Raw genomic sequence first — 17,061 nt, 5'->3', positions numbered from 1 at the left:
TAAATTTATCGATGGTCGAGTCAAAATTTGGTAAATACTATAAATATAAAAGACAATTATAGTATAACACAAGTCTTGAATTTCAACAATCTTAAATTCCAATGAATCTATTATATACAAATAAGTTTAAATTAATTACAAATATTTTATCACAATCTTATATATTAGTACAAAATATTGAATTTTATAAACCCAAATCATATAGGAGTATATGGTAGTATATTTTTTAGTTCTCATTTCTTGAGTGTTAATGTTTCTCTAAGTCATTGTTAGAAGTTAGAACTACATAGAAGAAAAAATTAATTTTTAGAGCCAATCAATTTTTAGATGCTTAACGGTCCAACTGGTGAATGATTTTCATGTCTAAACCAAACTGGACAATGCATCAATCCTGATCGAACCAGTCAATCTCATTAATTTTTAAAACATAGAATATTGCTCTTCTATACATTACAACACTATATAACATCAAAGCATTGTTTAAACAACTTAAAATATACCACATGATAATTCATTTATAATATTATTAATGTGTAGTATTTAGATCTAGAGATCTTAACGAGATCTTCTAAAATTCTGTATATCAATATTTATCTTTTTTTTTATCTCAAAGAGTGTAATTAACCTTTTTTCCTTGTCCTTGTTGTTACATTAACACTCCTTTCCTCAATATTAAATGAAATCATTACTCCTTCAAATGATTCGAGTTTACAAAATGAAAAAGGTTCACGTGCGTGTCATTAATTGAAAGAAAAAGGTTAAAAGGATAATAATAGGATGAAAGCGCCACGCCAACCAATTGGACCAAAGCTTCAACTACTTTCCAACAGAATGGATAAAGTTTCTTTGACCACCCATTAAATTGGTCCAAAGTTTAATTAAGTACTATTTAACCTTTGCACATGTAATCTCAATTGCAAATTGCAAAACTATCATAAAGTTTGGTCAATTTTTTAGTTAATTTCACCTTTAAAAATTAGTTCTATCATAATTTTAATATAATTTTTAATTATAATTATTTAAAATTATAAAATTTGGTCAAATTTGAGTAAATCTCATAATTTTTAAATTGGAATATGTATTACATTATGAAATTTTAATTTTTCTCAGTAGTCTCATTAATGCACAAAATGTCGTCTTTTGATGATGTTCGAAATGGCCTGATTCAATAAAATAGATACTTTTCTTTTAATTTCCTTTATATTCTTATGTTTTTTTTATTCTATTGAAACAATGTCGTTTTTAAATATTACCAAAAGACATCGGTTTGTACACGAATTGGATAAATGAGAAAATTGAAATTTGGTGATTTAAGTTTAAAAGGTTATAGAACTAACTAAAATACGACCAACCTTCATTATTCAAAAGACTATTATTCATTTCTTAATTGTAAATTGAATTGGATTAGGGAAAATTGTGTATGAGGTGAAAATCGAAATTCATGAAATTTATGCAGACATATAGTACTATCTTACTCATAAAACTCATGGGTTTAAGTTTGAAAAACATAGAATATAAGATTAGGCTAATGCATTTTGGCTTCCAGATCATAAATAATTTTCCTCAAATCTAAAACAATGGGTAGATGGAGAAAAATTTTAAAGTTATAAAACCATCTTTTTTTAAAATTGTGAGATTGGTCATAAATTGACCAAATTTAGTGGTTTTTCATGACAATATGCCTTAATCCTACTATCATGCGCATTAAAAGGTTCTATGTCCCGTCCTTTACCAATAGTTTAGTGATAGTTGACACAAGTTTTAATGAAAATCTCATATAAAAAAAAAGTAATTGGAGTATTTGTTAACTGTGGACTAATATTTCAGTATGGCTAAAGTCACAATCATATCAATCACAATTAGGTACCACTAAATGTGAGTAGTACAATTTTAATACGTCCCTTGACATATTAAGTGAGTTTGATCAGTGACAGTTCATCCACTTGGACCCAATGTATCCTTAGTAGTAGGTTTTACCAATTCAACTTATATTTACTCTTCACTAAATAGAGGTAAGAAAAAATTTAAATGATGCAAAAAGATTGATGTATAATGGAGTAGAACTCTTTAAACTGGTGTGGTAGAAATTTTTTGAAGTTAAGAAAATTCGTCTAATAAACAATTTATAAGATGTATTGCTATTTATTAGTACTATATTAATATTACTATGTTAATTGTTCGGGTTCATTATTTTAAATTATTACCAAATTTATCTTGTTTATTAGATGCGTCAAGCTACTTCTTATATTATTTGTTATTCGGATCCATTATTTTAAAATATTACCAAATTTATTTTGTTTATTAGATGCATCAAGCTTCTTCTCATATAATTTCTTATAAACAGTTTATAAGATGTATTGCTATTTGGATTCATTATTTTAAAATATTACCAAATTTATCTTGTTTATTATATGCGTCAAGCTACAATGAATTGATTGATTAATTAATTAGTAAGCAAATTTTACGAACAATTTATAATTTTGATAATATAGGATTGAAATGTGACGTATAGTGAAGGATATGAGGATATAATCAATTAAAATGAAAGAATACTAATTTTGAAATTTATTTTTTCTTGTATATTAAAGAAGATCAATAATAGTTCTTCATTTATTCTCATAATAATTCAAACTTTCAACTTATTGGATTGAAAAAAGAAAATCTTATCAACTAAGTTGCATTCCATCGTCGTAAAGTCTTGAGTTTGTTTACTGGGATTAGAGGTGAAATGACTAGTTAGTAACGGCATTGCTATATAAAAAATCATATTGACACGTTATGGTATGGGAACAGACGTTAACGGTAAAAATAATAGGAATTGTCTAGAAATAATATTCTTTCCGTCCCACTACTACTGGTTTGTTAGTTACACAATTTCACATTTATCTTTCAACTCTGCTAAATATTTTTGGTTGAAAGTTTTAAGTAAATGAAATCGAACATCAAATCTTCACTAACGTGGCAATTTTGGGACCTTTATAAACAAAGGTGGGAATTTAATGCATGTTAGGTCGATTTTGTTACATATCACCATTGTCAAGTTGTGGCTATTGCACATGCACCCATAACAAGTCAAAAAGATTGAGATAAGCCTGTTTACTTCAGGAAATTGGGTTAGTGTAGTGTAACTATCTGATTACTACTACATTCATATTTATGGCAATTTAATTTCCTTAATCGAAAAGGACGTACTTGTGAAATTGTTCAAATAGCACTTAAACAATTTTCAGATTAATCCATAAACAGACGGTTGGTTTAGCCCTATTAATCACATTTTTAGTCCATTGATGACTTTTGATGCTGAAAAGTACTTAGGCCGGAACGGAGGGAGTATATCATATAACAAATTAAAAGTTGATATGCGATATCATAGTACTGATTGAGTTTACGATTTTCATTATAAGAATTTCAATTTATTTTCTTATTTTACAAAATTTAATAGGAGTATATTTTAATTCTTAGATTTTTAGACCGTACGTCAAACTTCAATAAAAAAATTACTAGTTAGTTACGTATTTTTAACCCATTCATTTAATATTTTAAATCTGTATAGTTAATACTTGGTATTTTTTTTAAAGTATTCACCCTATTATAAAATAAATTAGCAGTAGAATATTTTAAAATATACTTTATGAATTTGTTGCATACTTCATGTTATAGTGGATCAGTGGCGATTCAGGATTGATAAACGGAAGGGGCAAAATATATATTAGTAGGTTGGTTTAGGGCGAAAACGACGTCGGGGCAAAAGGAGGAGGCGGACATAGTAATTTTACGTCCGGATGAGAAGAAATTAGTTGCATGGAGGGGGTGACCACCCCCTCCTGCCCCAGATCCGCCACTGTAGTGGATTGAGATAATGAGGTATAATTTTAATAAAGAAAATGAGAAAATATTAACTTATGAAATAAATTTAAATATTAAAAAAATTCATAATTGATTTGATATTTTATTTAGAAAATAAGTCATTAGTACTCATATAATTTCCTCTTGGAGTTATCGCTAATCACATCAAATGTTCAACTAGTAATTATGAAAATGTGGAACATTTATAGCTAATGGTATAAAAAAGAACTCAATATATATCACAAATTATGTCCTTAAATAACTATAAATATCACTAGTATGAAAGGAAAAATAATTAAAATTTATTTCTACCACTTATCCGCAAGACTTGAGACAATTTGAGGATACTTAATTTAATTTTCCTAATTTGATGAGTCATAATCATGCGTAGAAGAGTAGGAATTTGGATAAGGATAATTGATTAGATATTAAAATAGCAATTAGGGTATATTAGTCATAATATAAAATGTACTCCTGTTAAAAGAAACATAAGGATATGCATGGAGACATGATGTCTCTAAATCACGCCAAAAAAAAAATCAAACATTAACTATTCAATTATTTAATTCTAAACGAAACAAAATACATTAGAGTAGATTTTTTTGTTTGATGATATTTGTTCACACATTAATGCCAGCTCACGATCTAAATAACATATTGTACCAAAATTAACCATATCTATTCCAGACATGGTCATTAGCTGAGAAGCACATAGCAATAGAGAAATGATAATTCATGCAACGTTTATAGTTTCATATATAATAATCAAAGTGCCAAAATCTGGATAAAAATTTGATATTTTGAGCTATGAAATTCACAAATCCTAGTCTAAAGAATGTTGACATTTATTCTTGAAGGAACATATATAAGTTGTTTCTTTGCAAGCTTCCTTGCCATCATTTCATCATCCATTTGATTTCGAGAAATGCGATCCCATGGCATATTCTTATATAGCTCGTAAGATCGTGGATCCACAACTATTCTCTCTAGTGCAACACCGTGTCGCACCAACAAACTAATCATTTGAAGATGATTACGCACACCACGATAGCCAAAAAACTCTACTTCCTTGATGTGAGAATAAGCCCGTTGAACTTCGTTATTGTTGTTAATCTTCGAAACATCATAATCACTACCATTAATCAAGTAATCACTATTCGCACCCCACAGTTTATTAATTATTGCATTGGTTCCATCTTGGTGGTCAGCCTACAAAGTTATTAATCAATAAAGTAATTCATCTTATCTATTATATAACCACACTAAGTAAATCGAAAGATATTCGAAACAGAAAATTTTTGAGAAAAATCAGCCAATCCTCACATTTAAAAAATGATCAATTATATCGTAATTTTAATATTTTTTTTTATTTATGGTAGGAATTGGGACAAAATTTCGTATGAAGTAGATGTCGTGATATTATAAATTTGCGAATCTATTACTCCCTCCGTCCACGAAAATTAGTCCCGGTTTGACCGGGCACAGGTTTTAAGAAATGTAATGGAAAGTGAGTTGAAAAAGTTAGTGGATTGTGGGTCCTACTTTTATATATTAGTTTTATAATAAAATGTGAGTAGGAATGAGTTAGTGGAATATGCATGGGGTCCACTACCAAAAATGGTAAAAGTGAAACGGGACAAATTTTAGGGGACGGACGGAAATGAAAAATTGGGACAAATTTTCGTGGACGGAGGGAGTAATTCCCATCATTAGTTTGACACACAAAATAAAAATGACCAGCCACCTTTATTTCACTATCACTTCCACTTCATGCATAATTTCGAACAAATTTTCACATTTAATGAAAATATCAAAGTTATGATATACTCTCTTCGTCCACGAAAAATAGAGCACATTTACTATTTTTGGTTATCCACGAAAAATAAGTCATATTTAAAAAATGAAAGTTTTCAATAATTTTTCTCTTATTTTTTTTTCTTTCTCTCTTACTAAGGACCCCACATGCCACTTACACTATTTCTCTCTTACTGTTTTTCCTTTATTCTTACTTTACTAATTCCACATTAAAACATGTGTTATTCACAATGTGTCCTATTTTTTATGGACGAAGGGAGTACTACATTTGTATAAGCAGAATTTAACTAAATCTTAGAAAATGAATAGTAGAAAACGATAGTTACCTCTAGGACAAATTTTTGTAAACAAGGTGCCAGACTAAACCAACTTATTATTGGCACGAGAGAACAATTGTCACTGTACTCACTCCTAACCGCCACCACCAATTCCTTAAGATTAGGCATCATCCTTTGCAAAGTGTCCTGTATAATAAATGTATATCATCTTAATTAACATGTCATAGCTAATTTATTGAAAATAAAACCAATCACAAAGTGTACATTACATTGCGGGTAATTCTGAAGTTGGAGTATATCTTGAGCGTGTGTAGTTGTGGAAGCACGGAATCAAACATGTCTATAATGCCTCTGATGCTCATAATATAGTAATGCATCTCCTGGCCGTGTGCGGCCTCAATCCAGAGCTGAGTAAGACGAGGAACACCGACTAGCTCGAAACGACAATGTGGTCTACCCAGACCGGCGTACTTGAGGCAAACAATGTTCGAGTCACGAACAACAACTAAAGAGAGGCTAGGGCACTGGCTGATTTCTAGGCATTTGAACACCGGCAACGCCCCACCAACCTCCAGAGACGAAAGTATGTTTCCACACCGGGAAAGGGACAGTTGCTCGAGGAGACCACAGTTCCCCAACAAACACGCCACAGCGGCATCACTCACATTCACACAATGCAAACTCAGCCTCTTTAGCAGACTCAGATTGTCTGGGAAATTCCCTTCATGGTATGGGAAATAGTAAAACTCTTCCGGTGAGTAGGCCAAGGAATTCAAGATCAAATCAAGACTCTCAACCTTTCTCCTCACAGCGGAGCTAACCCAATAATCGACACATCCACTAAAAGATAAAGGTAAATCAAACGCCACTTTAAATCTGACAAGGTTAGTGGAGGATTTGGGGAGTATGGTGAATATATGATCGACCCATCTAACATAATCGCTTCTTAACTTGTTGATGTTACAAGGTCTCCGGTGGTATTGTAGTAGTATTGTTGTCGAATCGAGATCAAGATCTAGTTTGGGTAAGAAGATCCACAAGTAAGCTAGTTCTTATAGCTTCTTTCAAGGTCAAAGAAGATAATATTAACAATAATATATCATCAGGAAGCATGCTAATTCGATCGCCCTGAAAGTGAAAACTCAACATTGTCACCTATGTGTCTATTGATTTAATTAATTACAATGGTTAAGTTCATAACAATTGATCTATGTGTTAAATATAGCTTACATTAACAACAATCAATAATGATAATTACGGAGATTTTTACCGTGTAGTCATCTTCGACTTGTAGTCGCCTCCGTAGCCTTTGAGCCATTGTTAGTTTACTCCTCAATTCTACCTTGAATATTTATAGACGACCTGTTAAAAAGGATCAATACCAATTACCAAATCTTTTTTATTAACTATCGGTTACAAAAAAAATCTATTAGGTTAAATTAAATCTTTTTTTTCTAAACAGATACTACCTTCGTCCCCCAAATTTTGACACAATTTACCATTTCTGTCCGTCCCTGAAAATTTGACAAACTTCACTTCTATCATTTTTGGTAGTGGACCTCATATTCCACTAACTCATTACTACTCACGTTTTATTATAAAACTAATACTTTAAAAGTAGGACCCACATCTCACCAACTTTTTCAACTCACTTTCCATTACATTTCTTAAAACCCGTGTCGGGTCAAAGTGTGTCAAAATTTGGGGGACGGATGTAGTATCTATCATCTACATGTATATATATCTATATCTATATTACCGACATTTTTATGCATAAATTTATTGCTAGTATTTATTTTAATTTCGATGTAAATATACCTTGGAAATTACCGCAATCTGTAAAAACTCAACATAATCAACAAATTAAACCTTCAAACATTTTTAGTATATTATACAGAGAGTTGCTGTTTGCATACGACAAATCTGACATAGACATGTGATTTTTGTTTGATGAAATTTGTTTAGTTTAGACACTAAATGAGATATGTGATTTTTGCTTATCAAACAAGCTGGATAAAAGTGAATCTTCAGAAATATCTCCAATATCTTACTATTAAGTATTTATTTGGTATTGAATTATCTTTTAGTTAGAATATTAACTTATTAAGTATTTATTTAGTATTGAAAATTATCTTTTAGTTAGAATATTATTATATTTGATTTACTATATTTTATATATCAGAATTATTTATATCGTCTCTTTTCATTCCCTGCAATTTATTTTTTTTGCTCAAAACTCTAGTTTAATGACAATTGACTGCTTGACGGGATTCTCCCTGCAAATAAGCTAATATATTCTCGGCAATCTCTCAAAGTTATCTCTCGTATCATCTGGTGCTTTCATCTAGTTCTCTTCCTCCAAATTATTGTCATCATGGCATGGTCCATGTTTCAATCGCTCCGATCGATTGAACCACTGATCGAACCATTTCATTATTGCAAGTACATATAATTAAATATATAAAATTTAGTTTGTTGAAAATTATAATTAGTAATAATATACTCATATAATAAAAACATACTATTGAACTTGTATGGGGTGAAAGTTGAAATCTATGAATTTTATGTAGACTTGTAGTATACTCCTCCGTCCCACAAAAATATATACTTTTTTTTCTTTTTAGTCCATCCTATAAAAATATGCACTTTTTAATTTTGAAAAGTCTTTTCTCTCTAATGAGGTGGGACTCATTCTCCACTAACAATACTTTAATTCCTTTTTTTCTCTATCTCTCTCTTACTTTTTCAATTTTACATTAAAACTCGTGTGTACATATTCTTTAGAGACGGAGAAATTACAGTATAACACATGAAACTCGTGGATTTAAGTTTGAAAAATTACTAGAATATATGATTAGGTTAATGTATTTTGGCTTCCACATCATAAGTAATTTTCCTCAAATCTGAAACAATGGGTCGATGGAGAAAAACTTTATAGTTATATAATCAGTTTTTTTTTTTTTTTTATAATTGTGAGATTGACATAAATTGACCAAATTTAGTGGTTTTTCATGACAAGATGCCTTAATCCATTCCTACTATCATGCGTATTAAAAGTTACTCTGACCCGTCCTTTACCAATAGTTTAGTAGCTTACACAAGTTTTAATGAAAATTTTTATATATAAAAAAGTTATTGGAGTATTTGTTAATTGTGGACTAATTTTTCAGTATGGCTAAAGTCACAATCATATCAATCACAATTAGCTAGGTACCACTATCTAATATATACTCAATGTGAGACTAGTACAATTATAATACGTCCCTTGACATATAACTATATAAGTGACTATGAACCATTGACGTTCATCCACTTGGACCTAATGTACTTAATATTAGGGTTTACCATAAAACAGTGTTATTTTAAATTATTACCAAATTTATATTGTTTATTAGATGCGTCAAGCTACTTCTTATATTATTTGTTACTCGATTTTCTTCCTTAATTATGGAGCCTAAAATATCTCCTACCATATTTAGAAGTTGTTTCCTTGAAGTATACTTCCTTTTGATAGATTTATTCCTTAGAAGATATTTCCTTGTGTAATATGTTTCCTAGTTTGAATAGAATTAAGGCTCTTTATTTACTTATAAATAGAGGTGCTCCTCATTATAAATTCATCCTGAAATTATCTAGTGAAAAACTTGTGTTCAATCTCCTTCATATTTTTTGTGATTCTCTTCCCAAAAATTTGATCGTAACAATTTCTTCAATTATTTCTCAACAATCGCTCACTCAAATTCTCCTTCCATTAATGATGAAGAACGATTTTAGTGGGCTCTCCATGCCAGCAAAGGGGACGACAACTCTGGCTTTTATGTTCAAACACGGTGTCATGGTGGCTGCTGATTCCCGTGCCAGCATGGGAGGATATATTTCATCACAATCTGTCAACAAAATTATAGAAATCAATCCATACATGCTCGGTACAATGGCCGGAGGTGCTGCTGACTGCCTGCAGAACTGGCACAGAAGTCTTGGAATGAAGTGTCGTTTACATGAATTGGCAAATAGGAGACGAATTTCCGTTGCGGGAGCTTCAAAATTGTTGGCGCACATCCTGTATTCCAGTCGAGGAAAGGGTTTGTCTGTTGGAACTATGATAGCTGGCCATGATGAAAAGGGCCCTGGCCTTTACTATGTTGACAGCGATGGTGGTCTGCTTCAAGGCACCAGATTCTCATTTGGCTCGGGTTCTCCGTATGCTTATGGTGTTCTGGACAGTGGATACCGCCATGATCTGTCTGTTGAGGAGGCTGCGGAGCTGGCTAGAAGAGCAATCTATCATGCCACATTCCGTGATGGAGCCAGTGGTGGTGTTGCCACCGTATACCATGTCGGCCCAAGTGGATGGAAGAAGCTCTCGGGTGATGATGTTGGAGACCTGCACTATTCATACTATCCCGTTGAACCCACCACGGTGGAGCAGGAGACGGACCAAGAGATGGACAATAATCTAGATTCTAAAGTCGTTAATACTTAGCAAAAATGCAGCCCGTTAATAAAATTTCTCCTTTTTCTCTCTATCTCCACAGTCGACGGTTTCCCTCATCTTTTGTACAGTAGTTTTCTCTTTTGCTCCAATGGAGGTTTCTCAATCCAAATCAATTCTACATTTTCAACAAGACAAACAAAATTTGAATGAAGCAAAAAGCTCGATGCATCATGATCATGTGAGTACTAGCTAGTACTCTTTGGTGTGGTAGAAATTTTTTGTAGGTTCAGAAAATTCGTCTAATAAACAATTTAATTATAAGATGTATTGCTATTTCTTAGTACTATACTATTATTTGTTATTCGGAATCATTATTTTAAATTATTACCAAATTTATATTGTTTATTAGATGCGTTAAGCTACTTCTTATATTATTTGTTACTCGGATCCATTATTTTAAAATATTACCAAATTTATCTTGTTTATTAGATTCGTCAAGCCACTTCTTATATACTGTACTTAATTTCTTATAAACAATTTATAAGTTGTATTGTTTTTAGGGACGTTAATTGGGCTAACCCGTTTGGGTTCGAACCAATCCACTCGGATTGTCGGGCTATTTGAGTGTGGGTTATTCGGGCTGTAAATTTTTCGAGTTACAAATTTTCGGCCCTAACACTAAATTCTTGGGTTTCGAGCTAACCCACCGGCTATTCAGGTCAATAGTAATCTTATATGTTACTCCCTCCGTTCCATAGTAATAGAAGCAAAACTTTTCGGCACGGAGATTAAGAAAAATTGTGTTAGGTGAGTTAAGTAAAGAGAGAATAAAGTGAAAAATGAAAAAGGTAGAGAAATGAAGATAGAAAAAATTAAGAGAGAGTAAAGTAGGTGTGGAAAAATGTGTTGACTTTTACTAAAAAAAGGAAATGACTATATTACTATGGAACGGACGGAAATGGAAAAACGCCCCTATTACTATGAAACGGAGGGAGTACTTTCTATCCAATCTAATATTCTAAATTATTATTATGTTTAAACTTGGATAATAAATTAATGATCTGGTTACCCATATTAAAACTACAAGCATCGTCAACTCCCCGGCAAAATATTTTCATTATTTATTTTTCATTCTTGTATAAAACAACCGTTTATTTTCATTATTTTTCAAGCATTTACGGCCTAGCTTTAACTGCAGTAGTGCTACATAACATAGAAAGGACTTGTAGCAACGAAGTGAAATATTGTATGCAAAGTTGAAGAATAACTTGTATGGATGGAAGCAAGCTCAAGCAGTGGTAAAAAAGCTTGATAGTTTCATGTGGTAAATAGTAGGGCTGACAATTTTTGACACGACACGATAACACGACACGAACCGGCACGAAATTAATGGGTTTGGGTCAGAGCTTATCGTGTTCGTGTCCTCATCGGGTCGACCCATTAAGGACACGAAAATTTTGTGTCGTGTTCGTGTCGGGTTCGTGTTATCCATTAACAATGCGTGTTCGTGTCGTGTTCGTGTTATCCGTTAACATATAATATTTTAATATTATTATTCTTATTAACACATAATATTTTAATATTATTATTCTTATTATTTTCATTTTTCAATACTTATTTTCGTGTCATTAATGGGTTCGTGTCGTGTTCGTGTCGTGTTGACCCGAAACGGTTCGTGTCGTTAATGAGTTCGTGTCGTATTCGTGTCGTGTTCGTGTCTGAGGGTAGCGGGTCGTGTTCGTGTTCGTGTTTGAGGTTTTCTTAACGGGTCGTGTTCGTGTTTGTTGTTATCGTGTTCGTGTCGTTATCGTGTCGACACGATAACGACCCGACACGCACGATTTGCCACTCCTAGTAAATAGGCTATAAGAGATGTCATGTTGACCATTACTACAAGAGGTATGAAGAAGTTTATCTATCTTGTGTTATATGTAGATTACCAAAGTTTAATGCAAAAGAGATGGATAAGTTGAAAAAATAATTGTTCGAACGATTTTTCATAAAGGATCTTGGAGAGGCTAATAAGTTTTTGGGCATAAGAATCACGTGAAAATAAGGCGTTAATGAATTCACCTGTTGCTTACATTCAAAGGTCTTTGAAAGATTCAACATGGATTATTGAAGCCAAATGTGTCCTTGGACAATCACTTCAAGCCGTCGAATGCAAAAGAGTCACGTGCCAAATGAAAAAAGTTCAATATGTTTATGTACGAGGTTAGATATTGCGCAAGCAATTAGAATAGTGAGGCATTCGTAAGTGATCAGATCATGCAAAATTTGAAAGCATTAAAATGGATTATTATTCTATGATTAAGAAGTATTGCCAAAAAAATTACTTTTAACGGTAAGAATGTTGAACCAAAGGATTATATTGATAGTGATTTGAGTCATTTGACAAACAATAATCTAGATCAGTGATAGAGGAGAAATACAAGCGTGCATGTATTTATTGCCGAGAATACATAAAAATATTCAAATAGGGTTACTTTTAAATATAAAATAAATCTGAGATAAAAAGCAAATGAATAATTCTAATCTTTTTTTATTATATTTTTTGGTATACATTATTTTCTTAACTTTCTTAAATTTTATGTCGAAGAAAAAACTCGTCAATAAGCATGGACATAAAATACTCTCTCCGTCTCCGATTAGAAGTCACACTTTTCCATTTCGGTCTGTCCCTAATTAAGAGTCACACTTCATTTTTATCATAAATAGTAAGTAGGTCCCACATTCCACTGACTCAATCCACTCACATTTTATTATAAAATCAATATAAAAAATAGGTCTCACGTTCCACTACTTTTTCAACCAATTTTTCTTTACATTTCTTAAAACCCGTGCCCGGTCAAAATATGACTCCTAATCGGGGACGGAGTCCCCCATAATTTTACCCAGTATTCCATTTTGGGCCGTCCCACATAATTTTACACACTTCACTTTTACCATTTTTGGTAGTGGACCCCATATTCCACTAACTCATTCATACTTATATTTTATTATAAAACTAATACTTTAAAAGTAGGACTCACATTCCACCAACTTTTTCAACTCACTTTCCATTAGATTTCTTAAAATCCGTGTCGGGACAAAGTGGGTAAAATTATGGGGGAAGGAGGGAGTATTAAAGAAGATCATCCACTAATGATAAAAATTTGAATTGAAGGTTTGAAACTCTGATTAAATTGAATTAAGCTCCGAATTTATGACTAATTCATGGTTTCAGAAGATATTGGTGGTGCAGATTCGTCGTTTAGCAGGAGATATTTAGAGAAGGTGGAGGCCCCAGATCAGAATATGTGGCAGCAGATTTACGTGATCAAATTCACAATTGTTGGAATACAAGCAACGCAAATGCAAAGGATATTCCTTTTCCTATTCAATCGTCCTACTATTTGATCGATCTCCGATCCCGCTTTCGAAAAATTCCACCAATTACTGCAGCCTAGGTGCGTGATCGTGTTTGAATCTGCTATTCTGGACGCGAATTGAGCGGTGGATTGATGGCGCGATTTATCGCCGGCGATCGTCTGAAACCCTTCGTTGCGGGAAACGGGTTGTCGGTGGGGTTCGACGCATTTCACCGCCGCTGTAGGGTTAAGTATTTCGGCAGCGGAGGTTTCAGCTGCTCGATTTCGGGAGATCGCAGGCGTAGGCTCTGCGTTTCTACGGCGCACGCCTCCAGATCGTCGCCGCCGGCGAGGAGCGATGGTGGTGGAGTGTTTGATGAAGTGTTGGAGGAGGATGCAGAGTTTGAGATTGATGAGCTGTCTGGATTTAGAGGCTTAGTATTGGACATTTCTTATAGGTATGCCTGCAATTTTCAAAATCAACACACTGATTACGCATTGTGAATTGCTGATTTTTGAGTTGTTGATTTGTATTAAGTGGGTTTTTTTTTGTTAATTATTTGCTTTAGTTTTGAAGCCTGTGAAATTAGGGGTAAAATGCACATTCCAAAGAAGCCTCTCAGGTGTTTGTTGGAATGTTCTTGATCAATAAGCAGGCTTGAATGATTTTACAGTGTTGGAAATTCCCTTAATGGCTTTCTTGGTTAAGTGCATTCCTTTTGCTTGAATTGATGAGGGGTTCTCTGGCATTAAATCACATTATTATGAAAACTTTGGCTTGGATCTGCAACAATCTGAGTAGAGAACTATTTCAGGATCACACTGGCTTTTAGCTTTTGTGAACTCATTAAAATACCACTCTGATATTTCATCCTATTGCAGCTAAGTTAATCAAGTCTAATTCACGATGTCAGTTGTTTATAAGTACTCATTATCTTTCTTTCCGTTTCTATTGCAGTTTTTTCCTTGTCATGTTCATTTATCTGATCCATGGCCACCCAATTATCATGTTGGCTGAAAAATAGTTTACGCCTGGGTTAATTTGACAAGCATTATGAAGTTACTTCGAAAACTATTTGAATGATTATTTTGGTCATGCCAGGCCTGTTAATGTCGTCTGCTGGAAACGCGCCATATGTTTGGAGTTTATGGATAAGGTCGGACCTCTTCCTGGTTTCTTTCAGTGGCTAGTTTCCATTACTTCCAGAACATATTTTAAACGTCTCAAATATTTTGTTGGACCCATTATCAAAAGAAAATACTGCTATAAAAATTTAAGTTGCAAGGAATTGAGCCATGAAACTTTGACTTTAACTGTAGTGTGAAATTTTAAATATGGTTTTTATTTGTAGTTCATTGCATTAGTAAATTGATTTTTTATCACTGAATTGTAACCATTTGATTTCATTCTTTTCCTCCTAAATTGCAGGCTGATGTTTTAGAATATTATGACCAAACTATAAACTCTCCTAGTGGTTCCTTCTACATTCCTGCTGTGTTGAGGGTATGAGCCACTGATTAAGTGCCGTAATAATGCTTTTTCATATTGCTTCTCCAATTCTATCTATCATATAAGAATAATTACCTCTCATTTGAAAGAGCTAAGCTACCCAAAAATTCCCCTCTCCCTCTTCCATATACAATTACGGATGGGGGGGGGGGGGGGTATCGTTGGTGATTTAACTATTTCAGGTGGCAGAACATTTTCCTTTTGCAATGTTTAGTTCCCTTTTTTACTTTTTTTGATAATTGTGCATTACTCTCTCAGGTTCCACACTTACTGCAAATAGTCAAAAGAAGAAAGGTGAAAAGAGGCCTAAGTCGAAAAAATATTTTTCAACGTGATAACTACACTTGTCAGTGAGTTCTAAACACATTTCTCATTTTTTTCTCTTATGCTTTGGTTTTGTAATCCATTTGTTTCAAATCACATTGTTGCAGAAAATCTCCGCATTAAGTTTTTTCTTTTTTTCTAAAAAGAGAAACCATGGTCTTTCTCAAGTTCATTTTAGTAGTTGCAGTAGCTAAGATCTTATTTAACATTTTAAGAGAAAATACACTATGAATTCCCTCTTCAAACTGCCTCTTCAACTGGAAAAATATTACTCCTATGTAGGTTGAAGTTGGACTAGATACTACTCACTAAACATCTATGACATACTCACCTAACATAAATCTTCTCTGTAATCTTTTGATTGTATGTTCTAATTCATTTTATAACTGAATGATGCTTGTGGCCAACTTCTCTTGTTAACATTTAGCACTAAGTGAGTCCCGTAACTTGACTCGTTATCTCCCCACTTGACAGATATTGTTCTTCAACTGAGAACCTGACTATTGATCATGTTTTCCCTATTGCTAGAGGGGGGAAGTGGACATGGGAAAATCTGGTAAGATAACTTTTGAAGGATGTAGAATTCATTATCTCATTACATGCTTCATGATTACTTCTTTCACATATAATACTGAGAATTATTCAAAAAATTGTAAATGTTCTCAAGTATATTATAGGCCTCCAGGGAAAGGCCTTCTTCCAAAAAATATTACAGCATCAGAATCAAAGTTTGTGCAAGGCTCAATTATAAATTTAATTAGTATGCTAGAATTAAGCATTATTAGTAGAGAACTAGAGCTTATCAAAAACAGCAGCCTGACAGAATTTTTTCTCTCTTTTTCCATAGTAAAAGTTACAGTTTTTAGCCATAGCTTTTGTACCATAAGTTCAGTTATGTTTGAAACAGGTGGCTGCGTGTGCAAGATGCAACTCGAGGAAAGGTCAGAAAACATTGGAGGAATCTGGTATGAAATTGCTGAAGGTCCCTAAGGTACTTAAGTTGTCTAAGAACTGAACTGCCAGAAAGAGCAGAGATGAAAGTGTAATTAATTTGGGCATCTTGGAACTGAAATTTCCAGAAAGCTTTAGTTAACCTCGCTCTCTCACAATATGGCAGGCCCCCAAGGACTATGAGCTACTGGCCATACCCCTAACACACTATGCAATAAAGATGATGAAACGAAAGGGGTTGCCGGAGGAGTGGAAGCAGTACCTCTCGAAGCCGTATGCAGCCCCATGATACTGAGAAAGATGAGATGATGGAACAGTGCCTGAAATCTGTTAATGAATGTAAATGGCCAACTAGTTGTGCCCTTAATCTGTAGCTGTATATATAATTAAGGTAAATATTAATCAAACAAGACTCATAACTTATTAATGTTTCAGGAATAAATGGAGATAATTATACTTAAATTTATAGTCATCCTTGTCAAATCTAAAATACTCTCACTTGTTTCCATTTAACAATGGAATAATTGATGATGATGCTAACATTAAATTTGA

General features: G+C 33.0%; 2 protein-coding genes and 1 pseudogene across 2 annotated transcripts; 2 read left to right on the top strand and 1 right to left on the bottom strand.

Annotated features, from left to right (window-relative positions):
* Window positions 1–4,674: 4,674 nt before the first annotated feature.
* Window positions 4,675–7,257, bottom strand: LOC148931469 (uncharacterized). The gene is made up of 3 exons (XM_089063809.1): window positions 7,210–7,257; window positions 5,988–6,125; window positions 4,675–5,055 (listed from the first exon to the last, which is right to left on the bottom strand). The coding sequence occupies exons 1-3, from the start codon at window positions 7,255–7,257 to the stop codon at window positions 4,675–4,677; spliced, it is 567 nt and encodes a 188-aa protein (XP_088919935.1).
* Window positions 7,258–9,626: 2,369 nt separating this feature from the next.
* On the top strand, window positions 9,627–10,576 carry LOC125185265 (proteasome subunit beta type-5 pseudogene; annotated as a pseudogene).
* Window positions 10,577–13,642: 3,066 nt separating this feature from the next.
* LOC125201337 (HNH endonuclease) lies at window positions 13,643–16,971 on the top strand. Its single transcript, XM_048099399.2, has 7 exons — window positions 13,643–14,182; window positions 14,827–14,881; window positions 15,154–15,228; window positions 15,493–15,584; window positions 16,033–16,114; window positions 16,466–16,549; window positions 16,676–16,971. Exons 1-7 carry the CDS (start codon window positions 13,878–13,880, stop codon window positions 16,796–16,798), a joined length of 816 nt encoding a protein of 271 aa, XP_047955356.1. The 5' UTR covers window positions 13,643–13,877; the 3' UTR covers window positions 16,799–16,971.
* Window positions 16,972–17,061: the final 90 nt, after the last annotated feature.

Source organism: Salvia hispanica, chromosome 2, assembly GCF_029641045.1.
Source record: "Salvia hispanica isolate PSC_SH4W2 chromosome 2, Shi_PSC_v1, whole genome shotgun sequence".
In the NCBI taxonomy this organism is placed as follows: domain Eukaryota; kingdom Viridiplantae; phylum Streptophyta; class Magnoliopsida; order Lamiales; family Lamiaceae; genus Salvia; species Salvia hispanica.
The sequence above is the reverse complement of the archived record's forward strand: the minus strand, read 5'-3'. Positions and strand labels throughout refer to the sequence as shown.

Coding starts and splice junctions, on each gene's coding strand:
- LOC125201337 (XM_048099399.2), top strand. CDS start 13,878: ATGGCGCGATTTATCGCCGGCGATCGTCTGAAACCCTTCGTTGCGGGA. Junction 15,229..15,492: donor ACATTCCTGCTGTGTTGAGG/GTATGAGCCACT, acceptor TTACTCTCTCAG/GTTCCACACTTACTGCAAAT. Junction 15,585..16,032: donor CGTGATAACTACACTTGTCA/GTGAGTTCTAAA, acceptor CCCACTTGACAG/ATATTGTTCTTCAACTGAGA.
- LOC148931469 (XM_089063809.1), bottom strand. CDS start 7,257: ATGGCTCAAAGGCTACGGAGGCGACTACAAGTCGAAGATGACTACACG. Junction 6,126..7,209: donor AAGTCGAAGATGACTACACG/GTAAAAATCTCC, acceptor TTTATTATACAG/GACACTTTGCAAAGGATGAT. Junction 5,056..5,987: donor TACAAAAATTTGTCCTAGAG/GTAACTATCGTT, acceptor ATAACTTTGTAG/GCTGACCACCAAGATGGAAC.